At 40.9% G+C, this 14,290-nt stretch overlaps 1 protein-coding gene across 1 annotated transcript; it reads left to right on the top strand.

Moving 5' to 3' along the window:
• The first annotated feature begins 3,851 nt into the window (after positions 1–3,851).
• dtd1 (D-aminoacyl-tRNA deacylase 1) lies at positions 3,852–7,726 on the top strand. The gene is made up of 4 exons (XM_054778301.1): positions 3,852–4,728; positions 4,982–5,072; positions 5,674–5,909; positions 6,064–7,726. The coding sequence occupies exons 1-4, from the start codon at positions 4,686–4,688 to the stop codon at positions 6,120–6,122; spliced, it is 429 nt and encodes a 142-aa protein (XP_054634276.1). The 5' UTR covers positions 3,852–4,685; the 3' UTR covers positions 6,123–7,726.
• Positions 7,727–14,290: the final 6,564 nt, after the last annotated feature.

Below are 14,290 nucleotides of genomic sequence, written 5' to 3'. Positions count from 1 at the left end.
ATTATTGTGTAACACCTCACCATGAGCATGTCCCAAATTGTGCCCAACGTGCCAACATTTGGTGTGAGCACCATTGTTATGTAACACTGCCTTAAGCCTCTTCCTTGGGCATGGAATTCACCAGAGCTACACAGGTTGGTACTGGAATCCTCTCCTTCCACTCCTTGGTGATGAATCACAGACACTTTGCCTCCTCCACCTTCCGCTTGTGGCACTCCATTGGGTTCAGGTGAGTAGGAAGACATGCTAGGCTGCTCCATCAGCTTCAGCTTCAGCTTCATTTGCAAGGTGGCTGCTGTCTTCGAGGTGTGTTATCATGTTGGAAAATTCCCATGCCGCCCAGTTCCTGAAAGGTGGGGAATGGCTATTACGCTTTTTTCCGGAAAGTCAACTTGCATACATGTTGGAATTTCCTCAATGAACCGCAGCTCCCCAGTGCTAGCATCATTTTTGCAGCCCCAGACTATCACTGAAGTCCCCTGTTTGCTTGGGGGTCCTAGGCAGTCATCTAGTTCGCCTATAGCAAGAAACGGCACTGGGTTACTCTTCATGCCCGTCATTCCGTGGTTGCAAGTGGTTGTTTTGAAGGTGTTTGCGCCCTGTGGCAAACACAGGGGTGTGAAAAAGTGTTTGCCTGCTTCCTGATTTGTTTTATTTTTTTGCATGTTTGTCACACTTCAATGTCTCAGATCATCAAACAAATGTAAATATTAGTCAATGACAACACAACTCAACGCAAAATGCAATTTTTAAAAGAAACGTTTTATTATTAAGGGAGGAAAAAAAAAACAGCCTTACATGTCCCTGTGTGAAAAAGTGATTGCCCCCTAAAGCTAATAAGTGGTTTGGCCCCCGTTAGCAGCAACAACTGCAATCAAGCGTTTGCCATAACTTGCAATGAGTCTCTTTCAGCGCTGGGGAGGAATTTTGCAGAATTGTTGTCATTCAGCCACATTGGAGGCTTTTCCTTTTGAAGGTCATGCCACAGCATCTCAATAGGATTCAGGTCAGGACTTGGACTTCATCCATTCAGAGGTGGACTTGCTGGTGTGTTTTGGATCATTGTCCTGCTGCAGAACCCAAGTTGCTTTCAGCTTGAGGTCACCAACAGATGGCCGGACATTCTCCTTCAGCAGAATTCATGCTTCCATTTATCACAGCAAGTCTTCCAGGTCCTGCAGCAGCCCCAGACCATCATACTACCACCACCATATTTTACTGTTGCTATGATGTTCTTTTTCTGAAATACTTTTAAACCAAATGTAATGGGACACACCTTTCAAAAAGTTCAACTTTTTTTCCCAAAGGTTTTCTGGCAAAATGGAGATGAGCCTTAATGTTATTTTTGTTCAGCAGTGGTTTTGGTCTTGGAACTCGTTTCTGACGAGTGTATTTCTTATGGTGGAGTCATGAACACTGACCTTGACTGAGGCAAGTGAGGCCTGCAGTTCTTTGGATGTTGTTGTGGGGTATTTTGTAACCTCTCAGTTGAGTTGTGGCTGCGCTCTTGGGGTCATTTTGGTTGGCCAGCCACCCCTGGGAAGGATCACCACTGTTCCATGTTTTTGTCCTTTGTGGTTAATGGCTCTCACTATGTTTCGCTGGAGTTCCAAAGCTTTAGAAATGGCTTTATAACCTTTTCCACACTGATAGACCTCGATTAATCTCAGTTAAGTTATGTTTTAACAGGCGGGCAATCGCTTTTTCACACAGGGCCATGTCATTTTTTTTTCTCCCTTAATAATAAAAAGTTACATTTTGTGTTCAGTTGTGTTGTCATCGACTAATATTTAAATTGATTTGATGATCTGAAACATTTAAGTGTGACAAACAAAAAGAAATCAAGAACTCGGGAAGGGGGCAAACACTCTTGCACTGCACTGTATATGATGCCACCAAAGAGGCCTTCCAGACCTATGGACACAGCATGGATAGAGAACACTATTGTCATTAATTGTTTGAGTATCTATCAGTAATACAGTGAAAATGAGAGGAAATGTGAATATTTACTGTGCAAGTCGTTTTTGGTGTATGCCCCTACATTTTTTTGGGCTTGCGCTCCGAAAATGTTAAGTTAGAGGCCACTGTGCTCCTGGTGAAAATCTAGTCTGGAGCACTGTACAGGTATATAAAGACTGTGGCCACTTTCAGTTTTGTAAAGCCAGAGGAGTAGTTGATATAGATGATAGTTTTTGCAAGCACTTTGTTGTTGAAGCCACCCTGAGTTTTACACGTATGGTCTAAGATATCTAAGATCAGATATGATACAGGTATGGCTGGAAATGTTTAAGTAAAAGTAACGATATCGGCAATACGTCTGTGTAGGCTCTCAGTCGTACAGGAGTTGTCCATTGAGGGAAAGGCTTCTTGAGACGTCATCTGTACTTCTGTGAAGAAAGTGTCGACACTTTCCTCACAGAAGTACAGATGACGTCTCAAGAAGCCTTTCCCTCGATATCGGCAATACTGGCCCTGTCTTTACTTCGTATCGGATCGATTACAAAATGTGCAGTATCACCCAACCCTGAAGCTGCTGGAGTACACTTGGTAATGGTACAGAAGTATCATGAATTGTTTTTTTCTTTTTCTGATAATATAACGTACAGTGGTACTTGAAATAATAAACCTCAGGACCACTAATGCTTCTACTAATAACATCATCATTGTTTCCAAAACATTATAGAATGATGTGTCCTACAAGTGGTGCAATTCCATGTACATAGCATTTATTGATTTATTTAAACGTAAGCAAGAGTATATATCTTGTTTGGCTCTCTGCTTTCACAGTGAATATTGTTTGTTATTATTTAGAACATATTTGTAGCCACATGTGAATTTGCCATGAGCTTTTTTTTTTTTATGTAATGCAAAGTATATTTACAGAAAGGTCACATAATGCAAAAAAAAGTGTAGCTTCTGGGCAACAATGTCTGCTGTACACACTTCCGGGTTAGACTGCTGCCGACTACTGAATATGTATCCACTCTCAGCTTTCAGATTATTGCTTATTTATAACATATTCGTTACCGCTTGTGAATTTGTCATGAGCTTTGTTTGAGTGTCATAAAAACATTTACAGGAAAAAAAATTACGGGATGTTCGCAGTATACACTTCCGGGTTACACTGTCATGGCGGCGTCCTGTACGCTGTGGGTACATCTATCTTAAACAGCCAAACACGTAAATACGTTTAAACCGCAGTCATGACTTTGAAAGATATGACAAAGTGGAACAAAGGCGTATCTGCAATTTACGCTTTGGGCGTGTGGACTATGATTGGCTCATTTGCATATTTACATTACACAGGGCGTTTCAAAGACGACACAAGTAAGTGAGCGTGATGAACGATGCGACAAGCTGCTAATGCGAGTCGATCAACGTCATTTTTGTGAGAACAGTTTTATAATGTGGTCAATATCAGTTGTTTGTGTTCCATGTCTGTATTAAGTGGTAAATTGTATAGTGACGAAGTCGCCAGAGATGATCACGTACGGTGGCCCAAAGGGGCGAACGCGCAGGCGTACAAACTACAGGGCTTTTATACGTAAAGTATAAGCTCGCTATGTGTAGTTGAGTATGAGTATTGATTTATTAATATTAATTAAGAGAGTAGTTTATAGACACTGTTTACTTACATAATTTTTACATGTTTAATTGAAAATTCCTCTTTGTTTCAGGTCAGAAAGAAGAGGAGAGGCCAGAAGAGCGAAATAATCCATATGAAGTCGTCCACCAGACTGCACACACCAAGACCACTATCATCTCCAAGAAAGACTTTGTTCCATATACCACCAGGATCTATCATTTTTTCCAGTCATTCACCGGCGGTCCTGGGGCGGGAGACAGTTGAAAATGAGATGTCCACAGTGGACTTTTAAGAATGGCATGCTTGTGATGCACTATGGACTTGTGTCTGCCCTTCCTGATGTCCAATTTAAGGAAAGATTGTTGTGGACGGTTTCCTGCTAAATTTAAATAAAACAAATATTCAGTAATGAGGGATAAATCAAGTGAAATATATGGTATAGACAAATATATAGTATACACATTTCTTGTTCTTCAATCATTTAAAATCGATAACATTGTTGCGAGTCAGTGCAAAACAAATATCAGTTCAATTTGAATTGTGTTGATCTCACTGCAAATTCCCACTGTGTGTGTAAAGCACTCATTGTCACTGCAGATGTTGACATTGATCTGATACCAAGTAAATACAGGACCGATATCACCAATATCGTTGAATGATTTTGTGATTTTACGTTTAACTAGTTGATTCTAATCATAATAAAACACAGGATAATTGTCGGTAAACAGAAATATTTTATCATCAAGCTTGTTTGGGAACTATTTAACAATATCTAAATAGAACAACAAAATAAGACCAGTATTCTATTACCGATACATTCAATTGAGCAACGTAAAGTAAAACACATTAACATGAACAACCCAACCTAGAAGGACACCTACATTTATGATAATAAACATAGAAAAATTCATAAATACAACGTTAGTATGGATTCAATACTAATACTACCCCTTGTATTGATATTCGATCCGCTTTCCACTACCCACTGTCCTGCCAAGGCTGTTGTTATCGAATCCGACCGCTTCGGGGCGACAACGTCACTTGCACTGCGTGTTGTGCATGTACGTGGTCTCGTTAAGCAAACGTCACCAAAACAACAATGAAAGCGATCATCCAGAGAGTTACCAGAGCTTCTGTGACAGGTGAACAGTTATTTTGAAGTGAACAAGTGTTATTCTGTGCTCAAATGTTTTTGCTCGGATCAACTTGCGTAGGCTTTAATTAATTGGCGTCTCCGCCGCCTGTAAGCTAACACAACTAAGTTAGCATTAGCGCTACTGGGTAAGGAGGTGAAAGTCGCTACAAATAGTGGGCCTGTAACTTTAAGTGGGAGATAGTTACTGCAGTAGTACAACAATGAGCCCGCTTGTTGTTTGTACTTGTTTTTTTCTGTAGTCGGAGACGCGCAAATCAGTTCAATAGGACGAGGTGTGTGTGTGCTGCTGGGAATATCAGTGGATGATACTCACGCAGACGCTGAGTACATGTGAGTACAAACTGGTTTGGAACTTTGTCTTGTCGAATAGATTTTAGGTAATGACTGCATCTCTCTTGCATCAAGTAAGCATATTTTTGGATATTCGTTGGTTTATATTTGACCACCACTCAGTAAATAGGAAAAGAAAGCGTTTTGTGTTTGCATTTGTCCATATGGCACGTGACAGACATTTGAGGCCGTCAATGACGAATGAATGAATAAATGTTGAATTCTGGGAGGCAGAGAACAGTTGATTTATGAGTATAATGACACAAAGAGGAAAGTCAAACAAATTGTGGCGCATCATATTTTTCCATCACTGTCAGTGTTTTTTGTACAGCCTTGAAATCTACCTGACGTCGTTTAACTTGCACAATTTGCCGTGACGGATGAGTGCTTTGAGGTCCTGTTTGCACAAATACGAATATTTCATAAACATACATTTTCCAAAGCATTTTGGCCTCTCATCCACACAAATGTAGGTTTTTGTCATTGAAAAACGACTAAATGAACTAAAATACAAATATAATATATTCAGGTGACACATCATTTAACCTTTGTGTTCACTGTGGATGCCAGTATCACGGTGTTTGTCTTCTCTCGCCTGCAGAGTACGTAAAATCCTGAACCTGCGGCTGTTTGAGGATGAAAACGGGCGGGCGTGGAGCAAAAGTGTCATGGAGCGCAACTTTGAGGTGCTGTGTGTGAGTCAGTTCACGCTGCAGTGCATCCTCAAAGGCAACAAGCCGGACTTCCACTCAGCGATGCCCGCAGAGTTGGCGCAGCCGTTCTACGCCAGCATCCTGGACAGTATGAGGAGTGGCTACAAGCCTGAACTTGTTAAAGGTGGGATAACCAATCACATGCTCTTGTGCTACGTTACATAATAGTCTTTTTGTCTCCAAAGTGCGCTCGCCACCAATAGGGGCTGGCTGTTGTCTGTCGTAGCTAAAGACTTCTTCCCGTGTGATGCTGCTTGCCCGACTCTGTGCCTCCACAGGAAACCTGTGCATGACAACATTTGAAGTCGGCCGCAACTTCTTTTTCGGACCTCAATGAACAATACCGCCACACGGCCGACGTCATGCCTACCCCATGCTGCTTTGTTAGTACTGTACGTTAGCATGCGCTGCTGTTGTGACCATGTCTGCGCTATCCGGCCGCTGCTTGATAGATGTGCTGGGGCGGAGTCTGGAGTTGACCGTTTGTATCAGAGTGCCAGTATTGGAGATTTTAGACGCAGGCCGATATCGACCCGATAACCTCTCTCACTATCGGATCTGGACGCCCCTAATGGTGACTCAAGACTTTTGTACAGTAGCTACATGCAAAACACAAACAAAGTCACACACACCAATGTAAAAATGAACAAAATGCAAATATACTGCACATTATCCCTTGTTTATTGCGATTAATTAATCATTAATTCCACACCCGACCGTGATAAGTGAATTTCCACAAATTAGGATTCCTTATTTGTGAATGGAACATTTATGTAGTTTGAACATAGAAACCTGTTTATGACCTTCTAAATACGTTTCTTAATATTATTAGGGCCATCTAGACATGAAATAACACCCCTGTAGTCACCTTTACCTCCTATTATCTAACATAGTAGACCTAATTCCAGTAAATATGACGTTCTCGTTGGTAGCGTTGGTAGGCTGTTTATAGTTTATGGCTGTTTATGGCTGTTTTGTTCTTCCTGTTCTGTACAGTACTTGTCTCATCAATGTAACATTACTGACACCTAGCAGCCAGTGTAGAGTACTACATTTCATCATGTCTTTGAATGCATATTCTGAATGCCTTATATTAGTATTGTACGTCATTTAGCCATTTCAATGCTTGAAAAATAGCTTAATTTAGGCAAAAAATATGTAAAATTTGTTTAAATATGCATATTATTAATTATTAGTGAATATATTTTAGGAAAACTGAAAGCAAAGCCGTGGTTGTGGCTATTTCTTTTGAGTGTGGCCTAATCCTTTGGCATGTCCTCATCAAATCACAAACCAGGTGTACACACACACGTCACACAGTACGACGGGCTGGTGAGTTGGTGCAACAATAAGTATGGAGAGAAAAAAAAAAATTAGGACACACAAACATTAATATAAAAAATATAAAAATGTCACAGTAGCTGAACAGCAGGAGCATGCCCCGTTGTCAGGCATGCGTACAAGCACGTGGGGGCCACACAAACTACTGAGAATCATTTTGAGTTGCTATAATGACATTTTAGCAAAATGGACCAGTGTGCTGCATCATTTCTTCACTTTCATTTTTGGGGTGTCTTTGATTTCCTCCCTCTATAGGGTGATCATTTTTATTTATATATATATATATATATAAAATAAAAAGTTAAAATAACAGACTAGTAACGAACGGAAAAGAAGACGGCTTTTTTATGTGGAACAACTGACAGTTTGTGTGGATCTTGTGAATGATTGTGACTGAGCTAGGACTCAGTAATTAAAGTCTACACACGACAGCTTCATTGATTGAAAAACGAAACTTTTTCGTGCATGAAGCTTCTACTTGAGTTGGTAATTTGGCCGCTATATGCGGTCAGATATTGACCAAGGGAGACAAAATGGGTGGCCGCTGGCCGCGTTGGACAGGTGACTGCTATACACAGGGTCTATAACATGTAAATTTGCTGGGGGGGATTTTTCAGTGGCTGCTATAGGCAGGTGGCCGTTCTATAAAGGTGGCCGCTAAGACAGGTTTGACTATATATACATATATACATATACAGACTCTTTCCAAAAAATTAGAATGTCATGGAAAAGTTGTTTAATTTCCATAATTCCATTCAAAAAGTTAAACTGGGAGTAATGGAAGCCCAGATTTCCTTGTTGCTCTGCTGTTAGCTCTTCTTTGTTGTTGGGTCTGGTGCCCCTCATTTTCCTCTTGAGAATACCCCATAGATTCTCAATGGGGTTTAGGTCCGGTGAGTTGGCTGGTCAGTCAAGCACTGTGATGGCATGGGCATCAAATCAGGTTTTGGTGCTTCTGGCGGTATGGGCCGGGGCCAGGTCCTGCTGGAAGATGAAATCTGCATCTCCATACAGATCCTCAGCAGAAGGAATCATGAAGTTCTCTAAAACATTCTGGTAGACTGTTGCGGTGACCTTGGATTTAAGAAAGCAGAGTTTACCAACACCTGCACCGGACATTGCACCCCAAATCATGACGGACTGTGGATATTTCACACTGGACCTCAGGCAGCTTGGGTTCTGTTCCTCACCCGTTTTCCTCCAAACCCTTGGACCTTGATTCCCAAATGAAAGGCACACTTTACTTTCATGGGAAAAGAGGACCTTGGACCACTGGCCAACAGTCCAGTCCTTCTTCTCCTTGGCCCAGTGGAGACGCTTCCTACGTTGGCTCAGGTTCAGAAGTGGCTTGACCCGAGGAACCCGACAGTTGTAGCCCATCTCCCGGATGCGTCTGAATGTGGTGGTTTTTGAAGCTGTGACTCCCGCCTCATTCCACTCTTTCTGCATCTCTGCCAGATTCTTGAATCTTCCCTGTTTGATAATCCGCTGAAGCCCACGGTCATCTCTTTTGCTGGTGCTTCTTCTCCTGCCACATTTTGCCCTTCCTCTAGACTTTCCATTGATATGCTTGGACACAGCACTCTGTGAACAACAAGCCTCCTTAGCTATGAACGTTTGTGGTTTACCCATCCTATGGAGGGTATCAATGATGGTCTTCTGGCCAGTTGTCATGTCTGCAGTCTTCCCCATATTGAACCCAACTGAGACAATTGAACCAAACTGAAGCAATTTAATGACACCTGGGGAAGCCTGTGCAGGTGATTTGACTTTAGTAGATGATTAGTGTGTGACACTCAGTTTAAAACATTCATGCCCTGCAAAATTTGGGCTGATTTCTTCACAGTATTCTAATTTTTTGAATTCCTGTTTTCGTGGGTTTTATGAGCTGGAAGCCCAAATTATGTAAAAATGAACAAATAAATACTTGAAATCGTTTAAATTGTGGGCCCTGAATCTATAATCTATGAAAGTTTAACTTTTTGAATGGAATTATGGAAATTAAACAACTTTTCCATGACATTCTAATTTTTTGGAAAGGGTCTGTATATATATATATGTATGTGTGTGTGTGTGTGTATGTACGTATATACGATTGTGTCGTGTCATGTATCTTTCTGTTCATAAAGTACAGGACGTGCTTCAGACGTTGCTGTAAACGGTGATAAGGATTAGCTCAGATAGCTTACATACGTACATTTGGTTGGTTTTAGCATCCTTAATGTCCAAAAGGTACAAAAGGTGTGCTTGTAGAGGTGCTTCTCTAATGATTAGTAAGGTGACGGTGTCACCGAACTGAGTCTGCTCACCAGGGAGAGCACTTTGGCTCACCCAGGTAGGATGGAGGACTTCTAATTAGCACCCACCTTCAGAGAGAAAATGTGATGGCTCAGCATGATGTTAGCCTGGTTTGAAGCGTTAGTATGCAGACATTCATTCATCTCAGTGACCCGGTGGAAGAACATTTAGGCTATCCTCAAACTATATCAGCATATTTTGTCTTAGCTCGCCCAAATGTCTCTTGGAGTGTCTGAGGGCCACACACAGATTCAGGGGGGCATTTGGATACACTTTGTGCATTAAAGGTGCTTAGCCTGTGTGCATTAAAGGTGCTAAGCCTGTGTGTGTCTACTTGTGGCCAGCGGCATGTTTTTTATTTTCCTGCAGCACATTGTAAACGTTTACATTTTGGACACCCCTGATTTCCTCGTCAGATGAACAAGAGTTGCTACAAAGTATTGGATTCATTCTCGGCTCCCTACACTGGTTGCTTGTGCGTTTTAGAATCCATTTTAAGATTTCGTTGTTGGTTTTTAAGGCGTTGAATGGGCTGTGGCCCCTCAGTACACCTCAGACCCCATCTGCATTTACACTCCAGCTGGTGGTGCCCACGGCCAGACTTAAGACCAGGGGAGACCGGGCCCCGAGCTGTGGAACACTCTCCCCCCTCATGTAAAAACAGCCCCCACAATTGAAAGCTTGAAGTCTCGTCTTAAAAGCCACTTGTATTCTCTGGCTGAGTCGTGTGGTCATCTCTGTTTTTTATTCTCTTCTTTTTAGTTTTCATTGGTTTTATTTATTCTGTTTTTTATTTGATTCATTTATTGATTTATTTTGTACCACTTCTTGGATTTATCGCTTTTATTGTTTTAAATATTTGACAGCTTTAAGTGTCTTTGTTTTTATTTGGATTGGATTGTATCGGATACTTTGGCCTGCCTAAATGTCTGCGGTGTGTTTTCAGATGGAAAGTTTGGGGCTTTCATGCAAGTCCACATTGACAATGATGGCCCCGTCACCATTGAAATCACGTCACCACCTGCTCCTGCAGACCCCAGACAGGTACCGTCAAATACTCGTGCATTTATTGTTGTCACAACGCCAGACCAAGAAGATATCTGCCATTATAACCAGCACGTCGGTGGACATGGTTGCCACACTTATTTTTAACCACTTGGTGGCAATATACACTCTTAGTTTTATGCAACCTCTTAAGCGGGATGTACTGTACATCCCAATGTATGTGTTGGCTGTGGCCAGCACATAGAGGAAGTAGGGGATCAGAGGGGGTGCAAGTGTGTCGTACTTGCCGAGCAAGCGATTCCTGGACGTCGGGATATGACTCCCCCTTCACCACTCACGGTGTAATTGGCAGTTACTTACACAACTGCGCTGTATCATGTTGCTAAGGTGTCCAAAGCTCCATTTGTACCTGTACATATTCCAGGATACCCCCCATTGTGTGATTAGAATGTCCATAATTGGGTGTTTTAGTGGTAGAAACCCCATTTAATTGTTCTTCCCATGCAATGAATCAGCCTGATATTTACAATAATCCCCTTTTATTGCAGTTAATTGCTTCCAAACCAGATTGTCTAGCTAGCTATCGAGCTAAAATGATTAAATATTGTTTAAATGTTATACAAGTATTATTCAATATAATGTAATGCTGTTTATTATAATGAAAAAATATAATATAATTATTTAAATGTTATCATTATTATTACCAACCTGGTTATTATTTAAATTAAATGAAATGTTTAATTAATCACATTTAATATTATTTAAATAGTTAAAGCAAGCAAACAAACAAAAAATATCTCCATCTTTAGTTGAAAAACAATGGAAACCGGGAAATTTTCATCTATGGCCCCATAAAACCAGCACGGCCAAGACAGGATGTGTGGACATGATGTGCCCTGGGAAAACAGGACTTTTGGTCATCCCAGACATAATAATTGGAGTATCAAAAGTAAACATTTTTATGGGTGTCTCAATTACCCGCATATTTTTTTTTTTACCATTCGTGGGTGCTCACACGCTACCTGTGGACTGCAGGTGTCTGCTCGAGTCAGCAACTCGTCAGTAACGTGTTATGGCAACCAGCAGCTGGCTCATTGGTCACATCCTAAATCCCTGTACGTCATTTTGCATCATTAACCCTGATAAGGGTTCATGTTTATGTTTGGATACTCCTGGATGCCCCATGTGGGGGGTTCAGCCTGCTGGTCCTCAGAATGTAAATGCTGTCCAACAAAGCCAAGGCTGAGCGTGAGGGGTAAAGGACCAGTTTGGCACAGAATGAACAACATGGTTCTTTCCTTTTCATGAATCGGGGTCAAGCGGCCATCCAACAGCTGAATAAAATCATTGTTTTTGGATGTTCTTTTTAGGACACAGATCAGTTGTGGTTTTGTCCAGTTTGGACGTGAGGATGTGCACATGTGCAGCGTACAGTGTCCATCACTAGCATTATGACAAATGTGTGTGGTTATGTCACGTTTTTGTTTTGTTTTTTTTCTATGTGTGAGTGTGGTTCCTCAGAATGCAGGTCTCTCCCCGCGTTGAACAGATATTATTATATCATCAGCTCTGCAGCATGTTAACGCATTCAAATGGAAGTAACATTTAAAAAAAAAAAAAGATATCTTGACAGACTCTTTCAATAATGTAATGTCTTATGCAATACTTTGGATTTTTTAAACGTGACACTTACAGTAGTTAAAAAAACAACTATGATAAAAGTATTGCAATGTGTCTTTACAAGCCTTTTTTGCTTTCACGCATGCTGTCTTTACTGGGTTTTTCTTGTATGGACGGTGAAGAAAGCAGCCCGGAAACTGGAAGTTACAGCTTTTGATGAGTGATGTGTGTGCAGAGTGGCACAGTCAGCTGTGCACACGCTCACAACAATGCACTCTGTCACAACAATGCACACCATTAATGTGATCGTACGTCCATCAGGAATTCAGGAATAGCTACGCTTGAAGCTGTCCTGTTAAGTTCTTTAGCGCCATAACCACACCTTTATAAGAACCCACTTGGAAGTGGTTGCTGCTGATTTACAAAACATAACGTATGATAATATTATTATGTATTCATCAACGTAGCATTCAACTTTGAAGGTGAAAGTGCACCAGTAATTGATATGTGAAAAATACACTGTCTATTTTTGACCCACGACTCGCTCCTCTGCCTCCAAACCCTCCCTTTTAATGTGCAATGAAAGTGACCATTGTAATTATTAGCTTAGATTCAGCTCGAGAACCCTCCGCTTCTCTCTTCAATTACCATTGTTCACTTATGACACAATCCAGGTTTAATCCCTAAATATGCCTCACATTGGGGATGTCCCGATCGGATCTTCAGGATCGAGATTGGCTGCCGATCCGCTGTATTTTGAAGATTGAATAATATCGGCTTCCGCCATGAGATCAGGCCGATCCGGTTGCCGTATCACGTTCGTACCGCTGAGCCACACTCCAACACAACAGGTGGCAAATATGTGCAAACGTGCGGGACACCTCGCAGTTACGATAGCAACATAAATTGAACCACTGCCCCCTGTGCTGGGGTCGGGCGATTTTAGAAGGTCAACTGTCCAGTTAACGTCATGAGGTTGTAGACATGTATCGTTGCAAACGGTGAAACATTTTGAAGGATGGCCTCGTCTTATTTTGAGATGAAACAACTGGATGAGTCGTGTGTCACCATGCTGTGTGTGGGAAAAGATTTACAGCCAAAGAGCAACATCATGTCTGACTTTTAGCATCATGTGCTTTGATTGGTGCTTGATATACTACACATAACCATGTGTTTGTCTTCAAGCGATTCAAATAGTCAAAGAAGACGCCTCGAGTCATTCTTTACACATCACTGACAAAATTGTGTGTTATTTATTGTTGTTTGTGTTGGGTAGTGATCTTTGGATAATTTTGCATTAGGTGGAAACCTTACATCAGATTTTAAAAACTGATACAGGAGGTCCTCGGTCTACTTAACAGTTTTTTTCATACGACTGTGATTCATGTAAGTCTGATTTCATTCCTAAATTCTACCTAAATGAACACCTAAGTCACTCACACTGTACATAGAGCACATATAAAATACCATTATAAAAAGATTAAGCTCCTTATTTTTATCCCTGTGGTTGGCTTGCACACTGGAAGGGCGTTGCAAGGGAGGGAGAGACAAGCTTATGGGGAGGAGTAAGTCTCAATAATGAGACCACTACACTGCTTAGTAGGGTGTCATGATGGACTCAACTCAAGAGACGATACACGATATTAGGTTCACAAGAACGAGATGAGACGATATTCTAACATTACCTTTTAAGAAAACTGCAATGACAAAATATAGGACTGAAGAAACACTATTATTTTTTACTAGCGTTGGCGTTACCCACTATACCAGTCAACTCTCTCAAATTATACATACAGACATGGAAACAATGATCAGAGCAGCCTTGTTTCTTCAGTTTCTTGTTCATTTGAATGCTGGATACAACTAAAGGTACCTTTGGTTGGGCAAATATAACAATGACAACAAAAATAGCTCATAAGAGTTAATTTTTTATTTTTTTTTTTTGTTTAAAAAAAAAAAAAGTTAATTTGTTTGGCAGTGCAATGCTATAGCTGTCCATGTAAGAACTTAAGTGATTTTGGTTATCATCAAGAAAAGCATGGAAGTTGCTAGATATCAGCTCTTAAATGAAGCTCTTATGAGCTATATTTGTTATTGTTATGTTTGTCCAAACAAATGTACCCTTCCTTGTACCAGGCATTAAAATGGATCGGTAAACTAAAGAAACAAAAATTCCTTATTAATAGCATTAATAGTTCCATCTCTGTCTTTATTTATTTTTTCTGCAATGAGCCACATTCC

The sequence above is a fragment of the Dunckerocampus dactyliophorus genome, chromosome 6 (assembly GCF_027744805.1).
Source record: "Dunckerocampus dactyliophorus isolate RoL2022-P2 chromosome 6, RoL_Ddac_1.1, whole genome shotgun sequence".
Lineage (NCBI taxonomy): Eukaryota > Metazoa > Chordata > Actinopteri > Syngnathiformes > Syngnathidae > Dunckerocampus > Dunckerocampus dactyliophorus.
Note: the sequence above shows the minus strand (reverse complement) of the source record. Positions and strands in the feature narration are given on the sequence as shown.